The following is a 23,500-nucleotide window of genomic DNA, read 5'->3' on the forward strand; positions in this document are numbered from 1 at the left end:
AATTTCAGATAGTCCTTGCTTTCTCCCTCTTTCCCCTCCCCTTCCCAGCTCTCCCACAGCCCAATGTCACCGCCTCTTCCTTTCTTCACCCAGCTTTGCGTCATCTGCAAATTTGCTAATGTTACTTTGAATCCCTTCATCTAGATCATTGATGTATATTGTAAATAACTGCAGTCCTGTACCCCACTAGTCACTGCCTGCCATTCGGAAAGGGTCCGGTTAATCCCTACTCTTTGTTTTCTAACTGCCAACCAATTTTCTATCCATGTCAACACTCTACCCCAATACCATGTGCCCTAATTTTGCCCACTAATCTCCTTGAGTTCAAACTCAAGTATCATAGGTAGAGCAAAGGGGGAAGATACAGAATGCAGAATATAGTTCTCAGCGTTGCCGCATGTTGTAGCACATCAGTTCCTTAGACAAAGTCCAATGTCCTCAATAGGGTAGAGGTGATTAGAATAGTACCTTAACTACATATAGCATTAGTAATTGCTATTAATTACAAATTGGATTTCTAATTGTTGGTAATCAGATTTTGCCATAATAACAACCCCTACTGAACCAAAGATAGACACAAAATGCTGGAGCAACTCAGCGGAACAGGCAGCATCAGTTTGAAGATGGGTCTCGACCTGAAATCTTGACATGAATTCTCTCCAGAGATGCTGCCTGTCCCGCTGAGTTGCTCCAGCATTTTGTGTCTACCATTGGTTCAGATCTGTAGATTCAATGATACCTTATCACATAAACCATGCAAAGTTCGAATGTTTAGAATGTGTTTTTTTAGTTTTTTTCAGTATTTTATGTGGAGGAAAGCGGGTAGGTTAACACCAGTGAATACAGGCCTAGTCTTTTCAATCTTTCGTCATATGACAGTCCCGCCATCCCAGGGATCAATCTCGTGAACCTACGCTGCACTGCCTCAATCACAAGGATGTCCTTCCTCAAATTAGGAGACCAAAACTGTACACAGGAAGTGGTAGCTTTTGGGAAGTTTGCAACTCAAGTTTGCAAGCTCCAGCAAGTTTGAGTTTGAACTCAAGGAGATTAGTGGGCAAAATTAGGGCACATGGTATTGGGGAAGTTTGCAAAATTGGAAGCAAAAAATAGAGTTTGGAGAAGACTGAACCAGCGGGCAGCGGCACGTGAATAAGCGACTGACGCCACCAGTTTCACCCCGATGGTGGAAATTGTCTAGTAATTTATACTATGTTAACACAAAATTTGTCATGGTACATTCTTCAGTCTGAAGAAAGGTTTTGGCCCGAAACTTTGCCTAGTTCCTTCGCTCCATAGATGCTGCTGCACCCGCTGAGTTTCTCCAGCTTTTTTGTGTACCTTCGATTTTCCAGCATCTGCAGTTCCTTCTTGAACAGAAAAAATAGCACGACCTTTTAGCAAAAAAAGGCTGATTTAGGCACTCGACCATGAAAAAGGCATTATCTTGGTGAAATCATCAAAAAAAGGCATGAAAAGGCACATGGCATTTATGGCAAAATCCTGGCTTTAGTCATGAGTAAATTCGATAACCCATAGCACTAACCTATATAAAAAATGAACCACAAAATAGTCAAAAACGATTTTTTAAAAAAAATGTCAGCTTCCTCTGCAGATGCTGCCTGACTGGCAAACTTTCAATAGTAGATTTGTTTTCTCTCCATAATCCCAGCATCTGCAGTCTCGATTTTATATTCCCTCTTTCCCCTCCACCCTGAGTGGTGTCTCACTTTCCTCATCATCTACAACTAAAACCGGGCATACTTTGCAGTTTTGCTCCCTCGCAGCTGTCCGTTTCTCCCTCCAGAAATGGCAGGAATAAAACTGTGGGTCATACTAAAACGGAACTATCACAGGCCCCAGCGAGATTTGAACTCGCGACCCCTGGTTTACAAGACCAGTGCTCTAACCCCTGAGCTATGGAGCCGGTACGTAAGACGCCGACGTGGCCGGATTTAAGAACGCGAGCAGCGGTTGACGTACAGCTCCGTCTGTCATATGTAGGTGGCGATCAGCACGTTCTGAATGGCTGTGTTGCGTCTCGATCCCCGCATTAAGATGGCGGCAGCGCCCGGGCGCCCTGCAAAAATATGGCAGCTGGCGTCACCGAAGCTCTAGTATATTTGGACGTCATCGCGCTGCCTGCCCGGAAGTGACTCTCCAGTCGGCGGAGACGGCAGAAGCGGTCAGTGGGTAACGGCGGGAGTGCGGTTACTATGGGAGCGAACGGCGAGGAGGGAAGCCAAGCTGGTGGCGTGCCAGAGTCCGAGGGTCCAAGTACGGTGAGGAGGGTCCGATTATTGACCACTAGGCTCCGCAGCTGCATAGCTCCGTCCGGGTGGCTCGGTCGACAGCAGCTCGGTCACCGGACACCGGGCGGCGACAGGTTTCTGGTGGTCCTGGGGTGAGAGCACGGTGATGGGCGTTAGGGGTGATGGAGAGGGACTCCGTGGATCGTGCTTATGGGTGATCACGAGCTGCTGCGGTTTGGGAGTTGTACACATACACAGGAGGCCATTCGGCCCACCGATCTCTGTCAATCGGGGAGGAACTACCCAGCTTATACCCAGATATTATTCCATCTTTCAGTTTTGACCCTGCAGGTGACTGCTTCACAAGTGCACATCCAAGTCCTGCTTCTTCTTGCGTTTGAGGCAGCAGAAGTTATGTAACGCCCTCCAGGCGCTGCAGCGTTGTTATTTCTGCTGCTGTCTCTGTTTGTTAGTCGTTTGCCTGACTGAGGTCAGTTGACAGGACTCACCACGGGGAGGTGGACAACATGAGCCCCATCCAATACTGTTTCAACGCGATGAGGCGTTTTACCGCCTAGCACCTTCTGTGACAAAATATTTCCACAACTTCTTTCTACTTCTATCAATCCCTTAAAATCCATTCCCTTGATTTTGACATCAACTGAGGGAAATATTTGTCAACATTTGAACTAGTCTGTTCACTCGATTATCACCCATCTCAGCCTTTTCTATTACAAAGAAATAGCCCCTTTGTCTCCAATCGTTCTTCTTAGCTACAACTTTTTAATCCTGGCAATATCCTTGTAAATCTTCTCTGCACACTCTCCAGTGACCAAAACTGCAATAAACAAGTAGTCAGGGATTCACGGGATATTGAGGACCGCCAAGCATCATGAGCCAAGGGTTTGCCTCTAGGTAGTGAGTCATTGTGTATCTGCAGTATCTTTAGCACCTGTTGTTTGTGGTTTATATCAATGGATTGGAAGAAAATGGACATGACACGAGTAAATTTGCAAATTACAGTAAAGTAAGTGGTATTTAGACAGTACATACGGTTATCAAAAATATAGTCAAACCAGGACAGGACCTTCACATTGAACGATAGGGCCCTGGGATGTGTTGTAGAGCAGAAGGGTCTAGGAGTATAGGCACATAGTTCACTGCAAGTGGCATTAGAGGTAGATAGGGTGGGAAAGAAGGCTTTTACATAGAAAATAGGTGCAGGAGTAGGCCATTCGGCCCTTCGAGCCCGCACCGCCATTCAATATGATCATGGCTGATCATCCAACTCAGTATCCTGTACCTGCCTTCTCTCCATACCCCCTGATCCCTTTAGCCACAAGGGCCGCATCTAACTCCCTCTTAAATATAGCCAATAAACTGGCCTCAACTACCTTCTGTGGCAGAGTTCCAGAGATTTGCCTTTTGATACATTGGCATTCATTATTTAGAGTATTGAGTGCAGAAGTTGGAATGTTATGTTACAGTTATATAAGATGTTGGTGAGGCTGCATTTGGAGCATTGTGTTCAGGTTTGGAGATCCTGCTATAGGGCATTTCAATAAGCTGGAAATAATGCAGAGAAGATATAAGGATGTTGTAGGCTACAAGCGCCTGAGCTATAGGGAGAGATTAGGCAGGCAAGGACTTTATTCTTTGGAGAGCAGGAGGCTGAGAGGTGATCTTATTAGAGGTGTATAAAATCATAAGGGAAATTGACAAGTTGAATGCCTTTTGTCCCAGGGTAGGGGAATCAAAAGGGTATAGGTTAAGGTGAGAGGGAAAGATTTAATAGGAACCTGAGGGGCAACTTTTTCACTCGGGGAGGTGGGTATATGGAACAAATTGTCAGAGGAGGTAGTTGAGGCAGATGCTGTAACAGCATTCAAAACACACACGGACGTGGATAGGAAAGGTTTAGAGGGATATGTACCAAACAGGTGATATAATTTTTATTGCCCAGATCTGTTGAGGTTGATAAATATTTAGTGATGATACAATGATATGTGAAAAGTAAGTTGTGAAGAGAACAGAGGCTACATAGTGATGTAGAAAGTCTAATTGGAGGTCATAGATCTGCCAAACGAAGTGTATGGTTAGTAATTGGCAGGAAACGTTTTGTTTTAAGTATTATCTAACAAGAGATAACAGATCTCTTAGATGCAGAGAAATGTGGATACTTTATGATTCAGAAAATTGTAATGTGCAGGTATAACAAGTGATGGAACAAGTGCTATTACTAAGGCATTTGAATGTATTTGTAAGGTATTTGAATGTAAAAGTAGAAAGGCTTGCTTTTCTGACAACCTTTGTGAGACGTCAGAAACATCCACAGATGTTTCTGACATGCGAGTACATCTAATATTTTCATTTTTTATCTTGCTATGTTTTCCTTTGCAGAATCCCTGGAACATCATGATTAAACACCGCCAAGTTGCCCGACGGGGTCGGAGATCTCAGATGGCAGTGAGGTAAAACATTTTATTGATCAAAGTGCGTGTAAGAATAATACTTCTGTGCTTATTGTCCTTCCCCAGAAACCTATAGATCAGATAGGATTAGTGCTTGAATGGGAAAACTGAACTCCCAATATATTTGTCTATTGTGCCTGGTACTAGAAAGAGAAGTATTATTGGATTGTACTGTAACTCCCCAAAGACCTTTTGTAAGAGTTAATTTCTATCTGTGTGCTCAGGACAACTTGAGGAACAGGTAGTGTGATAGAGGTACACAAAGTTGTGAGAGGGAGAAGAGCAGATAGTAAGAAACATTTTGCCCTGCTGGGTGTGTCTAAAAGGGTATAGATTTATGGTGTGAGAACAGTTTCACATGGAGTGGTTGCTGTGCATGACCAAAGTATATGGTAGAGGTAGGTAACCTTGCAGGTAGAGGTAGGCAACCTTGCAACAGAACTGGGAAAGTAAGAAAATAACAGAGGGGAAAGGGGTGGGGACAACAAAGGAAATGTCTGTAATAGCAGGATCAGAATCCAGGTGACACAAAGGCTGTTGGCACTTTCTGAAAGGGTGGTGAATGCTTGTGACTCGTAACTGATCAGTCTGGAGAGGTATACATAAAGGTGAATGTGGATAGTAGAGTAAAGGAAAGAATGCTATCTATTTTGTCTTGCTGACATTGAGGGGGAGGTTGTTGTCTTGGCACCAGGTTACAAGGTTCTCAATCTCTTTCCTGTACTCTGCCTCATTATTATTTGATATCCGGCTCGTGACAGTGGTGTTGCCTGCAAATTTGTAAATTGAGTTAGATTGGTATTTGGCTGCACAGTATAAGTAGTATAGTAGGGGTCTAACAATGCTTCCTTGCGGGGAACCAGTGTTGATGATTAGCGTAGAGGATGACTTGTCACCTATCCAAAATGGGTGGACCACCAAAAACCTACAAACTTGTAGTAAAACTTCCTTGCTATATTACTCCATTCCTTTGCATTTGCAGTATGACTGACATTTGATGGGAATCTTGATCTTGGTGTGGTCTATTGTTGATGTCTAGCCTTTTGTTTAGCATGCTCACAAAGTGTAATGAGATGCCGTAAATATAGATTATCAATGGAACCACAAAGATCTGCCAATGCTGGAATCGCGAGTAAAATACAAAGTACTGCAGTTACTCAGCTGGTCAGGCAGCATCAGTGGAGGAAATGGATAGGTGACATTTCAGGTGGTGACCCTTCTTCAAATAGATTTTTAATGATTGTTACCCTGAGTTGACTGTCATAAGATATTTTTGTCCTCCAAAAAATATGGCATATCACTCTGCCCTTTCTTCAGCTTCACCAATCCAAATATATCCATGGATTTGTTGCGAGCTGTTCTGCAGCCCCACATCAATGAGGAAATCCGTGTTGTAATCAACAAATACACCAAGGTAAGGTGACCTGGCCTCCTGCATTCCTACTCTGCAGTGGGTGAGTGAACGACTCTTCTTGCTTGGTGGGTTGAAAGTTAAGCTAGAAAAAAATATTTTAAGGATTGTGGCATCCTTGATGTGTCCCGTGTTTATTAACCGTCCTTACTAACCTTTGAATAGGTAGTAGCGATTCACCCCTGAAATTGCTGCAATCCACATGTGGAAAATATTTGCATTGTGCTGTTGGGAAAAAAAATTCCCAGTTCAATATTTTCTGGAACAAGCAAAATGTGGAACATGCAAGATTTTGTCCTGTATAAAGACACAAAATGCTCAAATCATTCAGGCAGCATCTGTGGATAAGAAACAGTTAATGTTTCAGATCATTGACCCTTCTACCGGACTGTTCTGATGAAGGTCATCAATCTAGCTTAGTTTCAGGATCCAGTGGCGTGGAGTCCAAGTCGACCGGAGACCCTTTTCTGCTGCACCCTTCACCCGCCTTCCCAGCCGTTGTGACACTCCGTTAAGGTCAGCTATCGTCCTCCGCCTGTTCCACCGTTGACGTCTTGGTTGGATTGCTCTTTGTCAGAGACCTCTCCCTTGACCTTAACGCCATGGGTGGCCCTACCAGGAGCATAGCTCCAGGCGGCATCACTCTCAGGCTCTCGGGTCCACAACAAGCTTCTCCACCACGACATTAATCAATGTGGATTGATTAATATATTAAATCTGATATAATTTTTGTATTTTCTCTGTTGAAGTGCTAATTATTGTAGACAGAAAGCATTCTCACTTTTTTGAAGTCTCCTGGTTCTGACTGAAATTATTTTCAGTTTTTCCAGAAAGCTGCGTGTAATGTGAAGGAAAATATTGGCGAAGATGTAGACATTGAGCAACTGGTGCAAGAAACCTGTAAAAACTGTTTGGAACAGGTAGGAAAAATGGCAGTGGGAGAATGTGAATGAATTGGTCAGATGGCCCTGAATGTGTGCACAGTGTCTTGTTCCTCCACTGATTGTGAGTTACAATAATTTCTAACACCAAAACTACACTTTCATGTTTGGCACTGGAAAATGCCTTCTTGCATGTTGAAACTTTGTTCATATTATTTCACAAGACTACAGGGTTAAGTTCATAAGACATAGGAGCAGAATTAGGCCATTTGCCCATTGAGTCTTGTCTGCCATTTAATCGTGGCTCATCTATCTTTCCCTCTCAACCCTATTTTCCTGCCTTCTCCTTGTAACCTTTTGACACCGTTACTAATCAATCTAACAATCTGTTACTAATGAATCTAACAATCTCTGGTATAATATTTCCCTAAGGCTTGTCCTCCACAGCTGTCTGTGGTAATACATACCACATATTCACCACCTTCTGGCTCCTTTTCAAATGTACATCCTTTTATTCTGACGCTGTGCCCTCTAGTCCTAGACTCTCCCACTAGTGGAAACATCCTCTCCACATCCACTCTATCTAGGCTTTTCATTATTTAGTACGTTTCCATGAGATCCTTCTAAACTATAGCGAGCGCTGTCAAACACTCAACATATGTTAAACCAATCATTCTCGGGATCCTTCTCATAAACCTCCTCTGGACTCCTTCCAATGCTAGCAAATCCCTCCTCAGATACAGTGCATTCAGAACATATTCAGACCCCTTCACTTTTTCCACATTTTGTTACGTTACTGCCTTATTCTAAAATGGATTAATTTCATTTTTTATCATCAACTACACACAATACCCCATAATAAAAAAGAGAAAGTAGGTGTTTTGAAATTTTTGCAAAGCAATTAAAAATAAATAACTGAAATATCACATTTACATATGTATTCAGACCCTTTACTCAGTACTTTGAGGCACCTTTGGCAGGGATTACAGCCTCGAGTCTTCTTGGGTATGACGTTACAAGCTTGGCACACCTGTATTTAGTTAATTTCTCCCATTCTTCTCTGCAGATCCTCTCAAGCTCTGTCAGGTTGGATGGGGAGAGTCGATGAACAGCTATTTTCAGGTCCCTCCAGAGATGTTCGATTGGGTTCAAGTCTGGGCTCTGGCTTGGCCACTCAAGGATATTCACATGTCACGAAGCCACTCCTGCGTTGTCTTGGCTGTGTGCTTAGGGTCATTGTCTTGTTGGAAGGTGAACCTCTGCCCCAGTCTGAGGTCCAGAACACTCTGGAGCAGGTTTTCCATTAAGGATCTCTCTTTACTTTGCTCCGTTCATCTTTCCCTTGATCCTGACTAGTCTCCCAGTTCCTGCCGCTGAAAAACATTCCCACGGCATGATGCTGCCACCACCATGCTTCACCGTAGGTATGGTATTGGCCAGGTGATGAGTGTGCCTGGTTTCCTCCAGACATGACACTTGCCATTCAGGCCAAAGAGTTCAATCTTGGTTTCATCAGACCAGAGCACCAGAGAAAACAACCCTTTTGGCAAACTCCAAGCGGGCTGACATGTGCCTTTTACTGAGAAGTGGCTTCCGTCCGGCCACTTTACCATAAAGGCCTGATTGGTGGAGTGCCGCAGATATAGTTGTCCTGCCAGAAGGTTCTCCCATCTCCACAGAGTAACTCTGGAGCTGTCAGAGTGACCATCGGGTTCTTGGCCACCTCTCTGACCAAGGCCCTTCTCCCCCGATTGATCAGTTTGACCGGGCGGCCAACTCTATGAAGAGTCCTGGTGGTCCCAAAGTTCTTCCATTTAAGAACGACGGAGGCCACCGTGCTCTTCGGGACCTGCAATGCTGCAGAAATTGTTTTATACCCTTCCCCAGATCTGTGTCTCGACACAATCCTGTCTTGGAGGTCTGCGGACAATTCATTCATCTTCATGGTTTGGTTTTTGCTCTGACACGCACTGTGAATGGTGGGACCTTATATAGACAGGTGTGTGCCTTTCCAAATCATGTACAATCAATTTAATTTACCACTGGTGGACTCCAATCAAGTTGTAGAAACATCTCAAGGATAATCAATGATAACAGGATGAACCTAAGCTCAATTTTGAGTGTCATAGCAAAGGGTCTGAATACTTATGTAAATGTAATATTTCAGTTTTTTTATTAATTACTTTGCAAAAATTTCTAAACACATGTTTTTGCTTCTTCATTCTGGGGTATTGTGTGTCGATTGATTATTTAAAAAAAAAAAATAATTTAATCCATTTTAAAATAAGGCTGTAACGTAACAAAATGTGGAAAAAGTGATGGGGTCTGAATATTTCTGATTGCACTGTATGTGACCCAAAACTGCTCACAATACTCCACATGTGGTTGGGCCAGTTGCCCTTTAAAGCCCCTTTATTCCCACTCTTTACCTTCTGCTGGTCAGCCAATCTTCTCTCCCTGCTGGTATCTTCCTTCTATACCATGAGCTCCCATCTTGTTAAGCAGCCTCACGTGCAGCATCTTACCAAAGGTCTGAAAATCTAAGTAAACAACATCCACTTTGTCTATACTGTTATTTACTTCCTCAATGAATTCCAACAGATTTGTCTGGCAAGATTTTCCCCTTCACAAAGCCATGCTGACATCACCTTATTTTACCATGTGCTTCTAAATGCTCAGAAACCTCATCCTTTATAATGGACGTTAAAATCTTATCTACTGCTGCAGTCATGCTAACTGGTTTACAGTTTCCCCTCTCATGCTTTTCTCCCTTCTTGAACAATGGTGTAACAATTGCAATTTTCAAGTCCTCGGGCACCATTCCTGACTAGTGATTCTCAATTTTAATAATATTTGAAGTGTCTTTGAATGTCAGAGGTGGAGCAATCCTGTCAGTGAGGCCAGAGATTCTGTGTTTCACAGCTCGCACACTCAAGACCAGTATGTAGATATTTCCTATCAGAATGGATTGAAGATCAAACTCCTAATGCAATGAGGTGGTGAAAATGGGGATTACACCTGTTGTATGTTTTGAGCTTTGATAGATTCAATGGACAGCATTGTCAAATTATGGAATATGTATGCTAATATCTCTATTCATTATGTTTCCCCCGTGCAGAATTATATTTAATAGGAATACCTCTGAAGATCTCCTAATCAGCTATTCAGGATTTTGAGCTTTATCTAGTTCCTCAGCAATGTTGTTAGAAATTGCTGTTTAGAATATAGGAATATCCCTGAAGATCTCCTAAACAGCTATTTGGGATTATCATATGCTGATCAACACATGACCATAGATATTTTGCATGAAGAAATTATTGGATGCTTTCAGGGATGTTTGAACAACAATATTTTTTTACTTCAATACGGTTCCCTTTGCTTATTATTTCATAGGGAAGGGCAGTTCCAGCTTTCTAATAAAACATACCACAGACAACAGAATTAACTGTTTTTGAAGCTTGGGATAAGTAAGTTGTGGTTGCTTGCTGGGGAATTTATGACAGATAATTTATGACAGATAATTTCCTTTGTTCTTTATGTACTTTAACAATGAGCCAGCATCTCAATGTCTTATCTCATCTTCCTGTTGCAGGCTAAGATGATGTACTCAGATGGAGGGAAGATGATTACTAAACCCATTGGAGACACTTCTGCTACAAAGGTAGGCTCAGAGTTGACTTCAGACCACCAAGTGGAATTAATACTTTGCTTCATGGAGTGTAAAGTAGAGTGAAGCAGTACAATGTGCTATTCTGTACCAATTAGTTGCTGTGTCATTCTGTTCTCTAATTGTAGCAGGAGATTTGGTTCTGAAAATAGCACCAACTGTCATTGTTCAGCAATCCATCTGATGTGTGCACCTGTTTTCAGACATCGACTGAAGAGCTGTTACAATATCCAGTTGTTCATCCAAGATCACCAGCAGGTTTATGGAAGGGTGCAGTCGGGACACTCCCAATAACTGGATAGATTGATCTGGGCAAGAATTTGAATTTGCATCATGTTCCAGAGTGATTTGAAAAGTTTATAGATTCTAAGGGTGATTTGCCATAGCTGACAACTGAAAAAAAATGTGACTTTTCATATCCAGTCGTATCTTGGGTTTGATCACTTTTGTTTTGTTTTGATTCATAATGCTGCCGTTTTAAATAGATTATATATAGCATTATCCAAACTAATTTGAAATAGTGGCATATCACAAACTCTCTCATATACTTTCTGGTTTGGTATGCCCACAGGACTGACATAGGGTATGTTGGGTTAGAGTTCAGAGAAACAACATGGAAACAGGCCCTTAGACCCACAGAGTTTTTGCCGACCATTGATCACTTATTCGCACTTGTTCTCTATTATCAAACTTTCACATCCACACCCTATACACCAGAGACAATTTACAGAGAAGAATTAACCAACAAACCCACACGTCTTTGTGATGTGGGAGAAAACCGGAGGACCTGGAGAAAACTCAAGCAGTCACAGGAAGAACTTGCAAACTCCACACAGATAGCATCTGAGGTCAGAATCGAATCCTGATCTCTGGAACTGTGAGGCAGCAGCTGTACCAGCTGATACAGGATATTTTGGGGGATTGCATTTATTGCAGGATAGGGAATTACTGATATCTAGGCATTTGCAATATTCAAGGTTAACATCTGATATAGTAACACCTCGAAGGGAGATGTGAGATAGTTTATGCTTATAGGAATTACTTGGGTATACTAGTGTGTTTTCCCCCTCGAATTTACATTGACTCGCAATAGAATAGAGATGCTGTAAACACAGATCCATGATCATCACTTTACAGCAGCAAAAGGTTTGGGGTAGAGATGGAGAAATTATGGAGTGGAAATAGTGCATTCATCCAAGCTGACCTTTTGTTTCGGACTTGGATGATGTCCAAGAAAGGATTGGTGATGATGTACGAGGATAGGGGTTTGTGATGGAGGAGTCGCCCTGATGTCCAGTCACTTGACATCTCAACAATTTCTTATCACACCATTGTTATTTTCCTGTTTGTGGTATATTGTGCACAAGTTTGTGGCTATGTTTATTAAGTCTCACATTTAAAAAAAAAAAATTAGCTGTAATGTACTTTTTTTAGCTTGCGAGCTATCAGTGTGATATTTTAACGTGAGATATGTCTTACAGCGTTCACGACAGATGGAGGATGACCTAAGCCAGAGGGGAAGTCCAGTCCCAAAGAAGGTTAGTCTGAATGAAGCTAACGTGATTGTTGTAGTTTTGGGAAGTTTAAAATGGCATAGTGGTAAGCTTAGTTTTCCAAATTTCTTCATATCTATTGGAGGCACTAGTCCTTCCCCAACCTTCCAGTACTAGACCTGAAAAAACATTATTCATATGTGCTGGTGATTTGTGGACCATCTAACTAAGAGGGACATTACAATTGTGATGTTGTCACCCTTTCCAGAAGAAGCCATTTGATGATGGCCTTCAATAGGAGTCATTAGATTGAAAGGCAACTTGTAGCACTGCATGTGCCAGTGCAGATTAGACCACATAAGTGACTCACAAAATTCTGGTCATCACATGATGTAGCCAAGAGAATAGATCAGTGCCACACTCAACACAAAATATCATGCACAACATTAAGTAGAAACAAGGAATTGCAGACACTGGTTCACACAAAAGGGCACAAGTGCTGGAGTAACTCGGCAGGTCAGGCAGCATCTCAAGATCCATTCCCTATAGTGACAATGATCAGTGCCACTTTAAATTGATGTCGGCATCTGCATAAAACATAGAACATGTAGCCAGCATAACGGAGGAAAAGGCCCTCCAGCCCATAATGTATATGCCGAACACAATACCAGGTTAAACTAAACTAAACTTGATCTGTACAGCTCCTTTAAACTTTGCAGCCTCTATGTTAAAGCTTGTCCTTTAATCTTTGACATTTCCATCCTGGGTAAAAGGTTCTGACTGTCTACCGTATCTATGACTCACAATTTTATATACTTTGATCAGGTTTTCTCTCAGCCTCCCATGCTCCAGAAAATAATAAACCATGTATACCCACAGTGAATGGTTTTTAATACAGTAACTCTGCTTATAAAATAAGCTTTGGGGAAGGAGGAAGCAAGCCAATAATGAATCCAAATGTGCCTACAGTATAACTCCATAGCTTGTTCCATCCCACCAAAAGAAAGTAAAAGTTAGAAACAATGAAGATCATCAAATTGCAATGTTTTGAAGATATTTCTCTCTTGCAGAGGAAAGGACGGCCACCAGGGCATCTGATGTCTTTTGACCGGACAGCACCAAATGCTGCGATGTGAGTATGAACCCTCAGGCGAGTGTATCCATTCTTGTTAACAGCAGTGGAAGTGAGTGGGTGAAACCATTCTTCTCCAGTTGCTAGTTTTTATTGCATATTACTTTTTAAAATGATGGCAAATCTTTCTGATGATGATGCAATGACTGGGTAATGCAGATGGAGAAAAGTAACCTATTTCTCCCTCCCAGTGCTGCTGTTTGTCAATTCGGGGCCAGAAAAATATTGAGAGTTTCGGAATGCTGTCCCAATGACTAGTGTAGAATTAAAAAATATATACATTGAGGTTGGTGCTAACCTTTCCTGTGGAGCTAGGTGATGCCAGTAACTACCACCTACTGTCAATTGTTTCAGTGGTGTAACTAGTGGTGAAATAAATTTGTGAACACAAGATATTCTGAAATGTGCACCTTCCAGACAAAATCTCTCTCTGTTCTATTGTGCTGCGATGCTAAGTGGTCATACAACCAAATGGTCTTCAGCTACCAATGCTCGAAACTCTGAACATCCTACACCTTGATTGATTGATACTTTATTGTCACATGTACTTGGTACAGTGTGATTCTTTGTTTCCATACAATACAAGTATTTAAGAGTTGCCACATAAAGGGTGCCGACAAAGTTACAAAAGTATTCAATATTGTCCCTCTTCCTCCTCCCCCCCCCCCCTTGTGCTCGGCTCCCTCATGCCGAGCCCCTCCTTGTTCAAGGCGGTGCATCCTCCCACCGGCACTCACGCGGGCGACGGCTCTCCGACAGCCCTTCACTCTCACCAACATCTCTCCTCACTCTGCCGAAGGGCTGAGCCCGGTACTGGTTGGTTCTGTGCCTCCCACTCTGCTTCACTTTTGCTCATTAAGATGATCTTTGTGGCCTATTCCTTTAATCATGCCTTGCGGCATTTGAGTGGGTTGGCATTGAACTTTGTTTACAATGTTCGACTGAAGCATCTTGAGACATGGGATAAATGCAGCTTGTTATTGAACAATCATCTCTGATTTGCGCTTGGCCAGCGTTAACAATCCATTTGACCTTGGAGGTTATTATAGCAGAACACAATACACGATTGGTTAGGGTGACATTTGTTGTGAGACAAGAGCATAAGAAATAGGAGGAGTGGTTCATATGGCCTCTTTCGACCACTCTGCCATTCATTGAGAGAGATCTATGACCTTGGTGCCACTTCTTTGAACTAACATATATCTCTTGATTCCCTTTATATCCAAAGATTAATGAACATACTTAGCAGCTGAGCTTCCAGAATTCTCTTGCACAGAGAATTCGAAAGATTCTCGACTCTTTGTTTAGAGATATTTAGATTCAGGGAGATGCAGCATATAAACAGGCCCTTCAGCCTGAGTCCATCTCGAACTATTAATTTTCATTAATCAAATCTCTTTTATTCTCATCATCTCCCAAAATTCCACCACTCACTTACACACAAGGGCCAACTCACAGTAGCCAATTCACCTCCACCCAAACATCTTTGGGATGTGGGAGGAAACTGAAAGGCCCAGAGGAAACCTACATGTCACGAGGAAAGCATGCAAGTTTCGCACAAGTCACCCGAGGTCAGAATTGAACTTGGGTCTTTGGGCACTGAGGCAGTGCCACCATGCTGCCTGTTTGTCCTGAATTTTCTGAGACTACTGGTTCTAGATGCCTGATCCAGAGAATCATCAACTTTGGTCTAGTATCTTTGGTCAATGTAATCATCTATTTGGTCAAGTCCCCCAGAAATTTGATTGTGTATTCGATAATTTTGTTTGGTTCAATTCGATCAAATTCTTTAAATAAAGGAATAATTGAAATCTCAACCTTTTTCTTCAGCGCAAAGGTTAAGTACGCTGAGCCAATAAAACGAGAAGGACCAAAGGTAATGCTTTCTACGTACTCCTTAAATAGACTTTTATTTGGAGACATAAGGAACTGAAGATACTGGGAAGTTGAGCAAAACACAAAGTACTAGAGGAATTCAACAGGTCAGACAGCAGGGATTAAAAGTAACATTGGCAAATTTGCAGATGAGCCAAACCTAGATGGCAGTGTGAACTGTGAAGAGATGTTATGAGGATGCAGGGTGACTTGGACAGGTTGGGTGAGTGGGAAAATGCATGGCAGATGCAGTATAATGTGGATAAATGTGAGGTTATCCACTTTGGTGGCAAGAACGGGAAGGCAGATTATTATCTGAATGGTATCGGGTTAAGAAAATGGGAAGTACAATGAGACCTGGGTGACCTTGTACATCAGTCTCTGAAAGTAAGCATGCAGGTACAGCAGGCAATGAAGAAAGTTAATGGCATGTTGGCCTTCATAAAGAGAGGAATTGAGTATAGGAGTAAAGAGATCATTCTGCAGTTGTACAGGGCCCTGTTGAGACCACACCTGGAGTATTGTCTGTAGTTTTGGTCTCTTAATTTGAGCAAGGACATTCTTGCTATTGAGGGAGTGCATCGTAGGTTCAAGAGGTTAATTCGCAGGATGGTGGAACAGTCATATGATGAAAGAATGGAGCGACTGGGCTAGTGTTCACTGGAATTTGGAAGGATGAGAGGATATCTTATAGAAACATATAAATGTATTAAGGGACTGGCCACGCTAGATGCAGGAAACATGTTCCTGATTTTGGGGGAGTCCAGAACCAGGGGCCACAGTTTAAGAATAAGATGTCGGCCATTTAGAACTGAGATGAGAAAAAACTTTGTCAAAGGGAGTTGTGAGTTTGTGGAATTCTCTGCCTCAGAAGGCAGTGGAGGTCGATTCACTGGATACATTCAAAAGAGAGTTGGATAGAGCTCTTTTGGCTAATGGAATCAAGGGATATCGGGAGGGCAGGAAAGGGATACTGAATGTGGATGATCAGCCATGATCACATTGAATGCTGGTGCTTGCTCGAAGGGCCGAATGACCTACTCCTGCACCTATTGTTTATATATCTATGTAACATTCTAACCACTGCTTTGAAAAGACAGGGAAACAACGTAGGGAGGTTCCCCCGGGATGGACTACTACAACTGTGGATTATAGCTTTCTCCTCATTTAAATGATACAGACTGGAAATGTACCCCAGCAATGTAATTAACAGACAACACATTCTCATTTAAGTATTGTTGACAATTACGGTCAGGGTTTTATAATGGGGTGACAGAAAAATATGTCCTTGAAACTTTATTCTGTACTTCGGAAAAGACAATTAGTCAATTTGCATTACCTTTTGTTGGAAGTGCACGATAGTAAAGAATGGCTGTCAAGGAGAATGGGAGAGCAAAGGTTAAGGAGCTCTTAATTGTCAAGTCAAGTCAAGTTTTGTTATTCCATGTTTTCAGTGGGACCCAGCCAGACTAAACTCATCAACCACATTTGCGCTTGGATCACGTGCAAACAAGTAAGCAGCTAGTTTTTATGTTCTTTTTCAGCCTGTGATGGAATGTTTTTTTAGAAAATTACCTATTCCGCCGGATGATACACTTTGTATTGCTAAATAAGTATTGCTGAATATTCAAATTTCAATCTGTGCATGATCTACAATTTGCATCTACTCAAAAATCAGGATATGTTTGGTGAGATTTCAGTTAGTTGTGCACTCCCCTATCAAATCTCAGGGAGGTGCCACCGTGATTAGATGTAGAATAGACATGCTGCTATATGGTTGCTTGCATTACCAATGCAGGAACAGCACAGGCTAGTTGAAAAGTTCCATTTATTTACACAGTACAATTAAATAACTGTACCATAGGCTGGAGACACTATAATGCTCTTTTGTACTTGCTATATTAATCTTGATGACATACATAGGCCAGGGTGCATGCTGAAATTATTAAAATTAGACGCCATAGGATATGTGGTAATTTTGAAAAGAGATTATGAGTAGCATCATGGAAGATTTAATGAAAACTGGTTTTGATTTGGGGAGATTTTTATTCTCCTCTGTGAAGTAGATTTTTTGCAATAACCACCCATTACCTCAGACTTTGCTTCACGCCATTATTTCCATCATTACATTCATAGAAACAGAAGTAGGCCATTCAAATAATTTGTTTAGAGATCCAGCATTTTTCAAAAAGCAGCAATAATGGAGCTAGCCAAGCCCCTTTCCCACCTTTCCATCCATGATCTTGTTGGTTACATTTCTTCAAAACTGAACCAGGCTTCTTATAAACGTGATTAGCATTTTTGCTTTCAGACAGTAAGTTCCAGACTTCCTCTGTTCATTGAGTAAAAAAATACCTTGCCTTCCCTCTAATCCTTCTACCAAAAAGCACTAATCCGTGATTCCTAGTTATCAGCATCCATGTCAAATGAAGTGCTCCTTTCCATGTACTGACCAGGCCTCTTAGTTTTTTAAGGTAAACACAAAAAGCTGTAGCAACTCAGCGGGACAGGCAGCATCTCTGGAGAAAAGGAAAGGGTGACGTTGGACCCAAAACGTCACCCTTTCCTCTCCAGAAATGCTGCCTATTCCGCTGATTTAGTCCAGCTTTTTGTGTCTATCTTTGGTTCAAACCAGCATCTGCAGTTCCTTCTTACACTCTTAGTTTTGTACATTTAAATCTCCTTTCATTTTCTTTTGTTCCAAATAAATCAACCCCATCCTGTACAGTCTCTGGTGATTACTATATTTCTTCTGTCATAGCTCCATCCTTGCAGATCTTGAGTCCTGTACTATCCTTGTGCTGTGATGAAGTGTACACTGTTGTAGGAGGATTACTGTTCCCCACAGAACCTTCATACCATCTTTTGAGTAAACTTTACAACAAGCCTTTTAATTTCTGTGTGTTGCAATCTGAGGGATCCACATCTCTGATGAGATTTATTAGAAATTGAACGTTACTGACGGAACTGCATGCAAGTTCGTTCCCAAGCATTTCCCCTCTTGTTTCAGAGCCTTGGGAATGGGTGGCACTCGTGGAAGAATCTACATAAAGCATCCTGAACTATTCAAGGTAAGACCAAATGAGCCTTCTTCCCAAGGCATGTGTGTAACGAGTGCACCATGTAATTTGATTATTCTCACTGCCCACTGCCAGCAGTGATAGTCCAGTTGGTGAGAGTTACAGTATGGCTTTTATCTCCAACACATCTGTCAAGAGCCAGAATCCATATTTCACCAAACTTCTTTATTCTTGGGAGTAATATTTAACACAGTCCATGTTTCAGGATTAAACCTATGTCATGCAAGATACTCCATTGAAAAATAATGATGGATTATAAAATCTTCAAGACAAAAAACCATCAAAGTAACATCCCATATGAAACAAAAAGCCTAATTTGTTATGCAATCACAGAATAATCAGTATGTTGCACTGCCAGTGTGGGGGGGGGGGGGGGGGTCATTGCTATGCTTTGCTATGGGTCTGGTATAGGACCGTACCGTGTTTCACTGGGTCAGTACAGTAAAATGCCAATATGCTATCCAACAATTCAGAAATCCTGATGATTCAGTATTTGGCTCACCAGGTGCCGATTGCAAAACATAATTTCCATCATCTGTGCTCCCTTTCAAAATGGTTTGCTGGAACATATTTCTTTTTAAAAAAATGACTGTTGGAGTATTCATTGAAATAATATCTAGTATCTAGTAAATCCAAAAGTCCCAACTCTGCAAGGTTATTGGAGTTTTCCTACGCAATATTTCATGGCTCTATGCTGAATTTCACTGAGGGCCATGGTGGGTCAGTACAGTGCAGTTTAGTACTGTAGATTTAGCATAGATCAGTGTTTATCATGTTCATCGTTGCCCTTTACTGTATAATTCAAGTGTGGGTCACTGTGGACCATCTGTTCTTACCTGCACTTTCCTGGACTTTTAGTATTCTGCAGACTCGCAGGACAAGCACTGGCTTGGAGAAAAGCATCATATGCCAGCCACAGGGGGCAAGATGGTGAGTATTAACACTCTGCAACAATAATGTCATACTTTATGCAAAATATTTCGGTGTATTTCTGGTATTTTGGTGGGGGGGGGGGGTTTTAACACCATGTCCTTGTCCCCAAACCAAAGATTTCCAGCAACATCTCAAATAAGTGCCATTATTGTTGTTTTACCTTTCATGCGGCAACATGGACTGCTTTGTCCCTCCTTCAACTGGTTTGTTTTCCACCCCTTTCTATTTGCCACTTTCCATCCAAGATCCTGCACATCATCACTGCTATGTGGAGCTACTGGGGGGGGCGCTAATTATTCAGCTGACCCGCTGCCTCCCTCCTCCCTCAACTTACAAGGGAGTAAAGCCTGCGGCTAAAGGGCTCCTTTAATAGTTCATAGCAACGGGTAGCCTGATGAGATGGGGCACTGTGTGTGATGGGAAAACTCCATATTACTTGCTGCAGTGCAAACAGAAAATGCAATCGGCAACTGTGGAATTGAAGAGTCATTAGCCTGAAGTGTGAACTCTATTTCTCACTCCACGGTTTTGGTTTCACCGATGCTGGAGAATCTGCTGTGTATTTCCATCATTTTCTGTTTTCATTTTAGATGTCCAACATCTGTGGTTTTTAATGCTTTTTAAGGCCTACTCCTGCACCTATTGTCTATTGTCATGGGAGCAGAATTAGGCCATTCGGCCCATCGAGAATACTCTGCCATTCAATCATGGCTGATCTATCTTTCTCTCTCAACCCCATTCTCCTGCCTTTTCCCTGTAACCCTTGATACCCTTACTAATTAAGTTATGTACATATGAGAAGTTAGACCATAATTAGAAGTTGGGATGGTGGAGGTCATCTCTAGAATGACCATACAAAAACAAGATCCCTTTTGTTCTTGGTCGATCACAGAGTTAATCTGTCACATTTTAGGCATGTAGTTTGGATGTCTGACCAGAACTATACCTGAGCAGTCCAAACTGCAATTGTGGCAAAGAAATCCATGCATGTTCAAACCACTTTTCTTAACAAGTAAACACACAGTATTAGTTTTGCCTCCTTGCAACGGAGATTGGTATTTGCAATAGATTTCCAGTGACCCTGTATCGAGAGAGAATCAAATAGCCTATACTCAATGGACAAACCATTTCTGTGATTAACAGAATAATTAGTTATTCCCCTTGCATGCACGGTCTTCACGTTGTGTAGGTATAATTGAAGATGCAGATTCAATGGCTGTTAGCCATGCTACTCTCAATGTAATGTATTTGTGTTTTAGGCCTACCTGCTAATAGAAGATGACATTCGAGAACTTGCAGCCAATGATGACTACAGGTGAGAACCTTTGCAACCAGGTAACTCGTCCCAGTGAGAGAGGCAAGGCAGAGATTGCACCTATCTGCATTAAAATCATTCCTCAGCTCACTTGCCCAACTGATCAAGATCTTGCTGTAATTTTTGATATCCATCTTTGCTATCCATAATACCACCCACTTTAGTGTCATCTGCAACCTTACTAATCATGCCTTCTAGGCTACCGTCCAAATCATTGATATAAACCACAAACAGCAATGGGCCCAGCACTATGGCACACCTCTAGTCTGAAAAACAACCTTCCACCATCACCCTCTGCTTCCTTCCTTGAAGCCAATTCACTATTCAGTCGGCTAGCTCTCCCTGGATTCCATGCATTAAACTTCCAGAGCAGCCCACCAGCGCCTGATCAAATGCTGTTTGTTTTCCTATTTTCTCTGTAAATAGGAGACGTGTCCAGTCTCCCTGCTCTGTGTTTTGCAGCTCCCACGCTCTTTTGCCTGTGTTCTTTTGTTCATGTTTTTGCTCTTCTAATTCAGTCATTGATCAGTTAACTTTGTTTGCAGCTCATCCTCATGGTCACCCCAGTTTTGCCCTATCAGAGATCTCCCTCCACACGCACCCTGCAACTTATCGTGCTGATTTCCATTCTCTCTGAATTCAGATGGTTCAGTGACCTGAAACATTGATTCTCTCTTCCCAATGGATATATTAAATTGTGCTTCCATCGGTTATTAATATAAATTTCAACATCTCAGGATGTGACAGATTCTTGTGACATCGAGCCAGTAGCAGTCTACTAAACTGAAAATGGCTTGCTGATTCCTTCTGTCATATTCCTTTAACAAATCAATTAAAATGTCATCCTCAATCCTGAAAGCCCTTATTTTATTTAATTATCGTTATATTATCAACTATCTTTTTAAAATCCAAATGCTATTATCCATCTTATTGCATTGCATCCTCAAACCCGTAATTATATAAAACATGATCTTACTTTCGTATAACCATTTTGACTTTGATATTCTGAAATATGTAATTCTGAATGATACAGCACATTGGTGCAGCTGGTAGAGATGTGCCTCATGACCTCTGGTCCTGTCCGTGTGGAATTTGCACTTTCTCTCTGTGACTACATAGGTTTCCTCCGGGTGCTCTAGCTTCCTCCCACATCACAAAGACATGCGGGTTTGTAGGTTAATTGACCTCTAAAATTGCCCTAGTGTGTAAGGAGTGGATGAAAAAATGGGATAACGTGGAACTAATGTGAATGGGTGATTGATGGTTGGCACAGACTCCGTGGGATGAAAGGCCTGTTTTCATGCTGTATGTACCGTCCCCTCCACAATTAGTCTGAAGAAGGGTCCCAACCCAAATCTTCACTTGGTCTCCAGTGACGCTGCCTGACCCACTGAGTTACTCTTAGCATTTTGTCTAACCTATAAATCTGCATGTCGTTGGAATGTGGCTGGAAACTGGAGCACCCACACGGTCACAGGGAAAACGTACTAACTCCGCACAGACAACACCCGTCGTCAGGATCGACCCCGTGTCTCTGCCACAGCGGTTGCAGCACAATAACCAATGTTCCACATTCTGTCACAGGGACTGTCCTGAGCTGAGATTGGACGAGCTCCGACCATTTATTGTTCCAATGTGGATGCTGGAGAAGATGCAGAAATACATGATTGCTGTACGGACAGAGAAGGAATAGGAAGTCATCCTGCAATGGGGAGGGAAGGATGGTTATGATGGAAGTTTTTATTGCCAAGATTGCCCAGGCATCTGGTGGTATAATTAGTCCTTTGACGCACAGGATACTCCTAGTTTCTATCACTATCGTTCCTGAAAGTGATCCTCGTTGTACGTACCTCAGAATCATCAAATGAGCACAATACATTGAAAAGACCAGGATTGGTCATTGTATGAACTAAGTGAATTTGGTCACACCTAAATTGTGCCCTACATAATTGTGCTCTGTAAAGCCTGCATCTTAAGTTTTCTCAGGTGTCCAGTTGATTCTTGGAGGAATCTGCACCAACAAGAAATGTATCTGTGCAATGGCTGAGTTGCAATAGCCTTAAACCTAAAGCTAGCTTTAAGCTAAGCTAATAGCAACTGTTCCAAACATTGTTCAAGTGGGTGAGAGGAGCCATCATCACTGAGCTGGATGGTGTCTTCCACCAATTGAATGGATTGAACCCTTATCCTTTCAGTAATAAGTGTGTTAATTATCACTAGTTAATATCATAATGAAGAGGTTTGATTGAGCAGCTTTGGAGCTTGTGCAATTACATCAAGAATAGGGCACAATATAGATAGCAATGGTAAAAGGATGTGATTACAAATAATAAGTCTTCATCAACCTGGTGAATATAAAGCTATTGTCATTTCCTCTGCCACATCAGTTTCCTGAGGCTGGAGTATTTTGAGGCAAGCTGTCCTATCCTCTGGTATTGATGTTACTGGCTTTTAGTACTGCAGTTGAATCCAGCACGGGGCATGTTCGCAGGGTGACTGCTTCAAAACATGAGGTTTATATTGTGTAGACTTAGAAATGAGGCTGAATTGTTAGTGCTGGACGTTTCCCTCGAGCTGATGTAAATCAGAAACACAAAAAAATCAAAAACAAGCTTCTACCATGTCTGTCTATTTAACTTTTTAAGTTTGCAGATTTGTATCTTTCTTACGCTTGTCTTTAATTAAAAGTTGTGTTTTCTTTCCCCCCCCCCCAAACCGTGTCTGTTTTTTGCCTCTGTGTCCGATTTCTCTATCTGCTGCGGGTGGCAGTGTCTAATCCTTAATTGGAACAAACTGAGCCAATTAAATCACCCCCTCTGGACAAGTATCGGTTTGTCTCTTTCATTTCTCCAGCTGAAGTTGTCTCCTGGTTGTGAGGTATCTTCTTCCCCTGACTCATCTACAGCTTGACAGGGAAATCAACCAGACACCAAAACATTTGCCGGAAATGTGAACTTAAAGGCAGGTGATGTTGAAAATACTCAGCAGGG

The 23,500-nt window shown here is 42.0% G+C and overlaps 1 protein-coding gene and 1 non-coding gene across 2 annotated transcripts; one reads left to right on the forward strand and one right to left on the reverse strand.

Annotated features, from left to right (window-relative positions):
• Nucleotides 1-1,854: 1,854 nt before the first annotated feature.
• Nucleotides 1,855-1,927, reverse strand: trnat-ugu (transfer RNA threonine (anticodon UGU)). The gene has a single exon. It is a non-coding gene; the product is annotated as a tRNA-Thr (tRNA).
• Nucleotides 1,928-2,126: 199 nt separating this feature from the next.
• Nucleotides 2,127-23,221, forward strand: LOC129707365 (deoxynucleotidyltransferase terminal-interacting protein 1). The gene is made up of 13 exons (XM_055652349.1): nucleotides 2,127-2,282; nucleotides 4,653-4,723; nucleotides 6,041-6,137; nucleotides 6,956-7,054; nucleotides 10,608-10,676; nucleotides 12,164-12,220; nucleotides 13,246-13,307; nucleotides 15,138-15,183; nucleotides 16,637-16,695; nucleotides 18,193-18,253; nucleotides 19,121-19,192; nucleotides 20,455-20,510; nucleotides 22,095-23,221. The coding sequence occupies exons 1-13, from the start codon at nucleotides 2,217-2,219 to the stop codon at nucleotides 22,201-22,203; spliced, it is 924 nt and encodes a 307-aa protein (XP_055508324.1). The 5' UTR covers nucleotides 2,127-2,216; the 3' UTR covers nucleotides 22,204-23,221.
• The last annotated feature ends 279 nt before the right edge of the window (nucleotides 23,222-23,500 follow it).

This window comes from Leucoraja erinacea, chromosome 21, assembly GCF_028641065.1.
Source record: "Leucoraja erinacea ecotype New England chromosome 21, Leri_hhj_1, whole genome shotgun sequence".
Taxonomy (NCBI): domain Eukaryota; kingdom Metazoa; phylum Chordata; class Chondrichthyes; order Rajiformes; family Rajidae; genus Leucoraja; species Leucoraja erinaceus.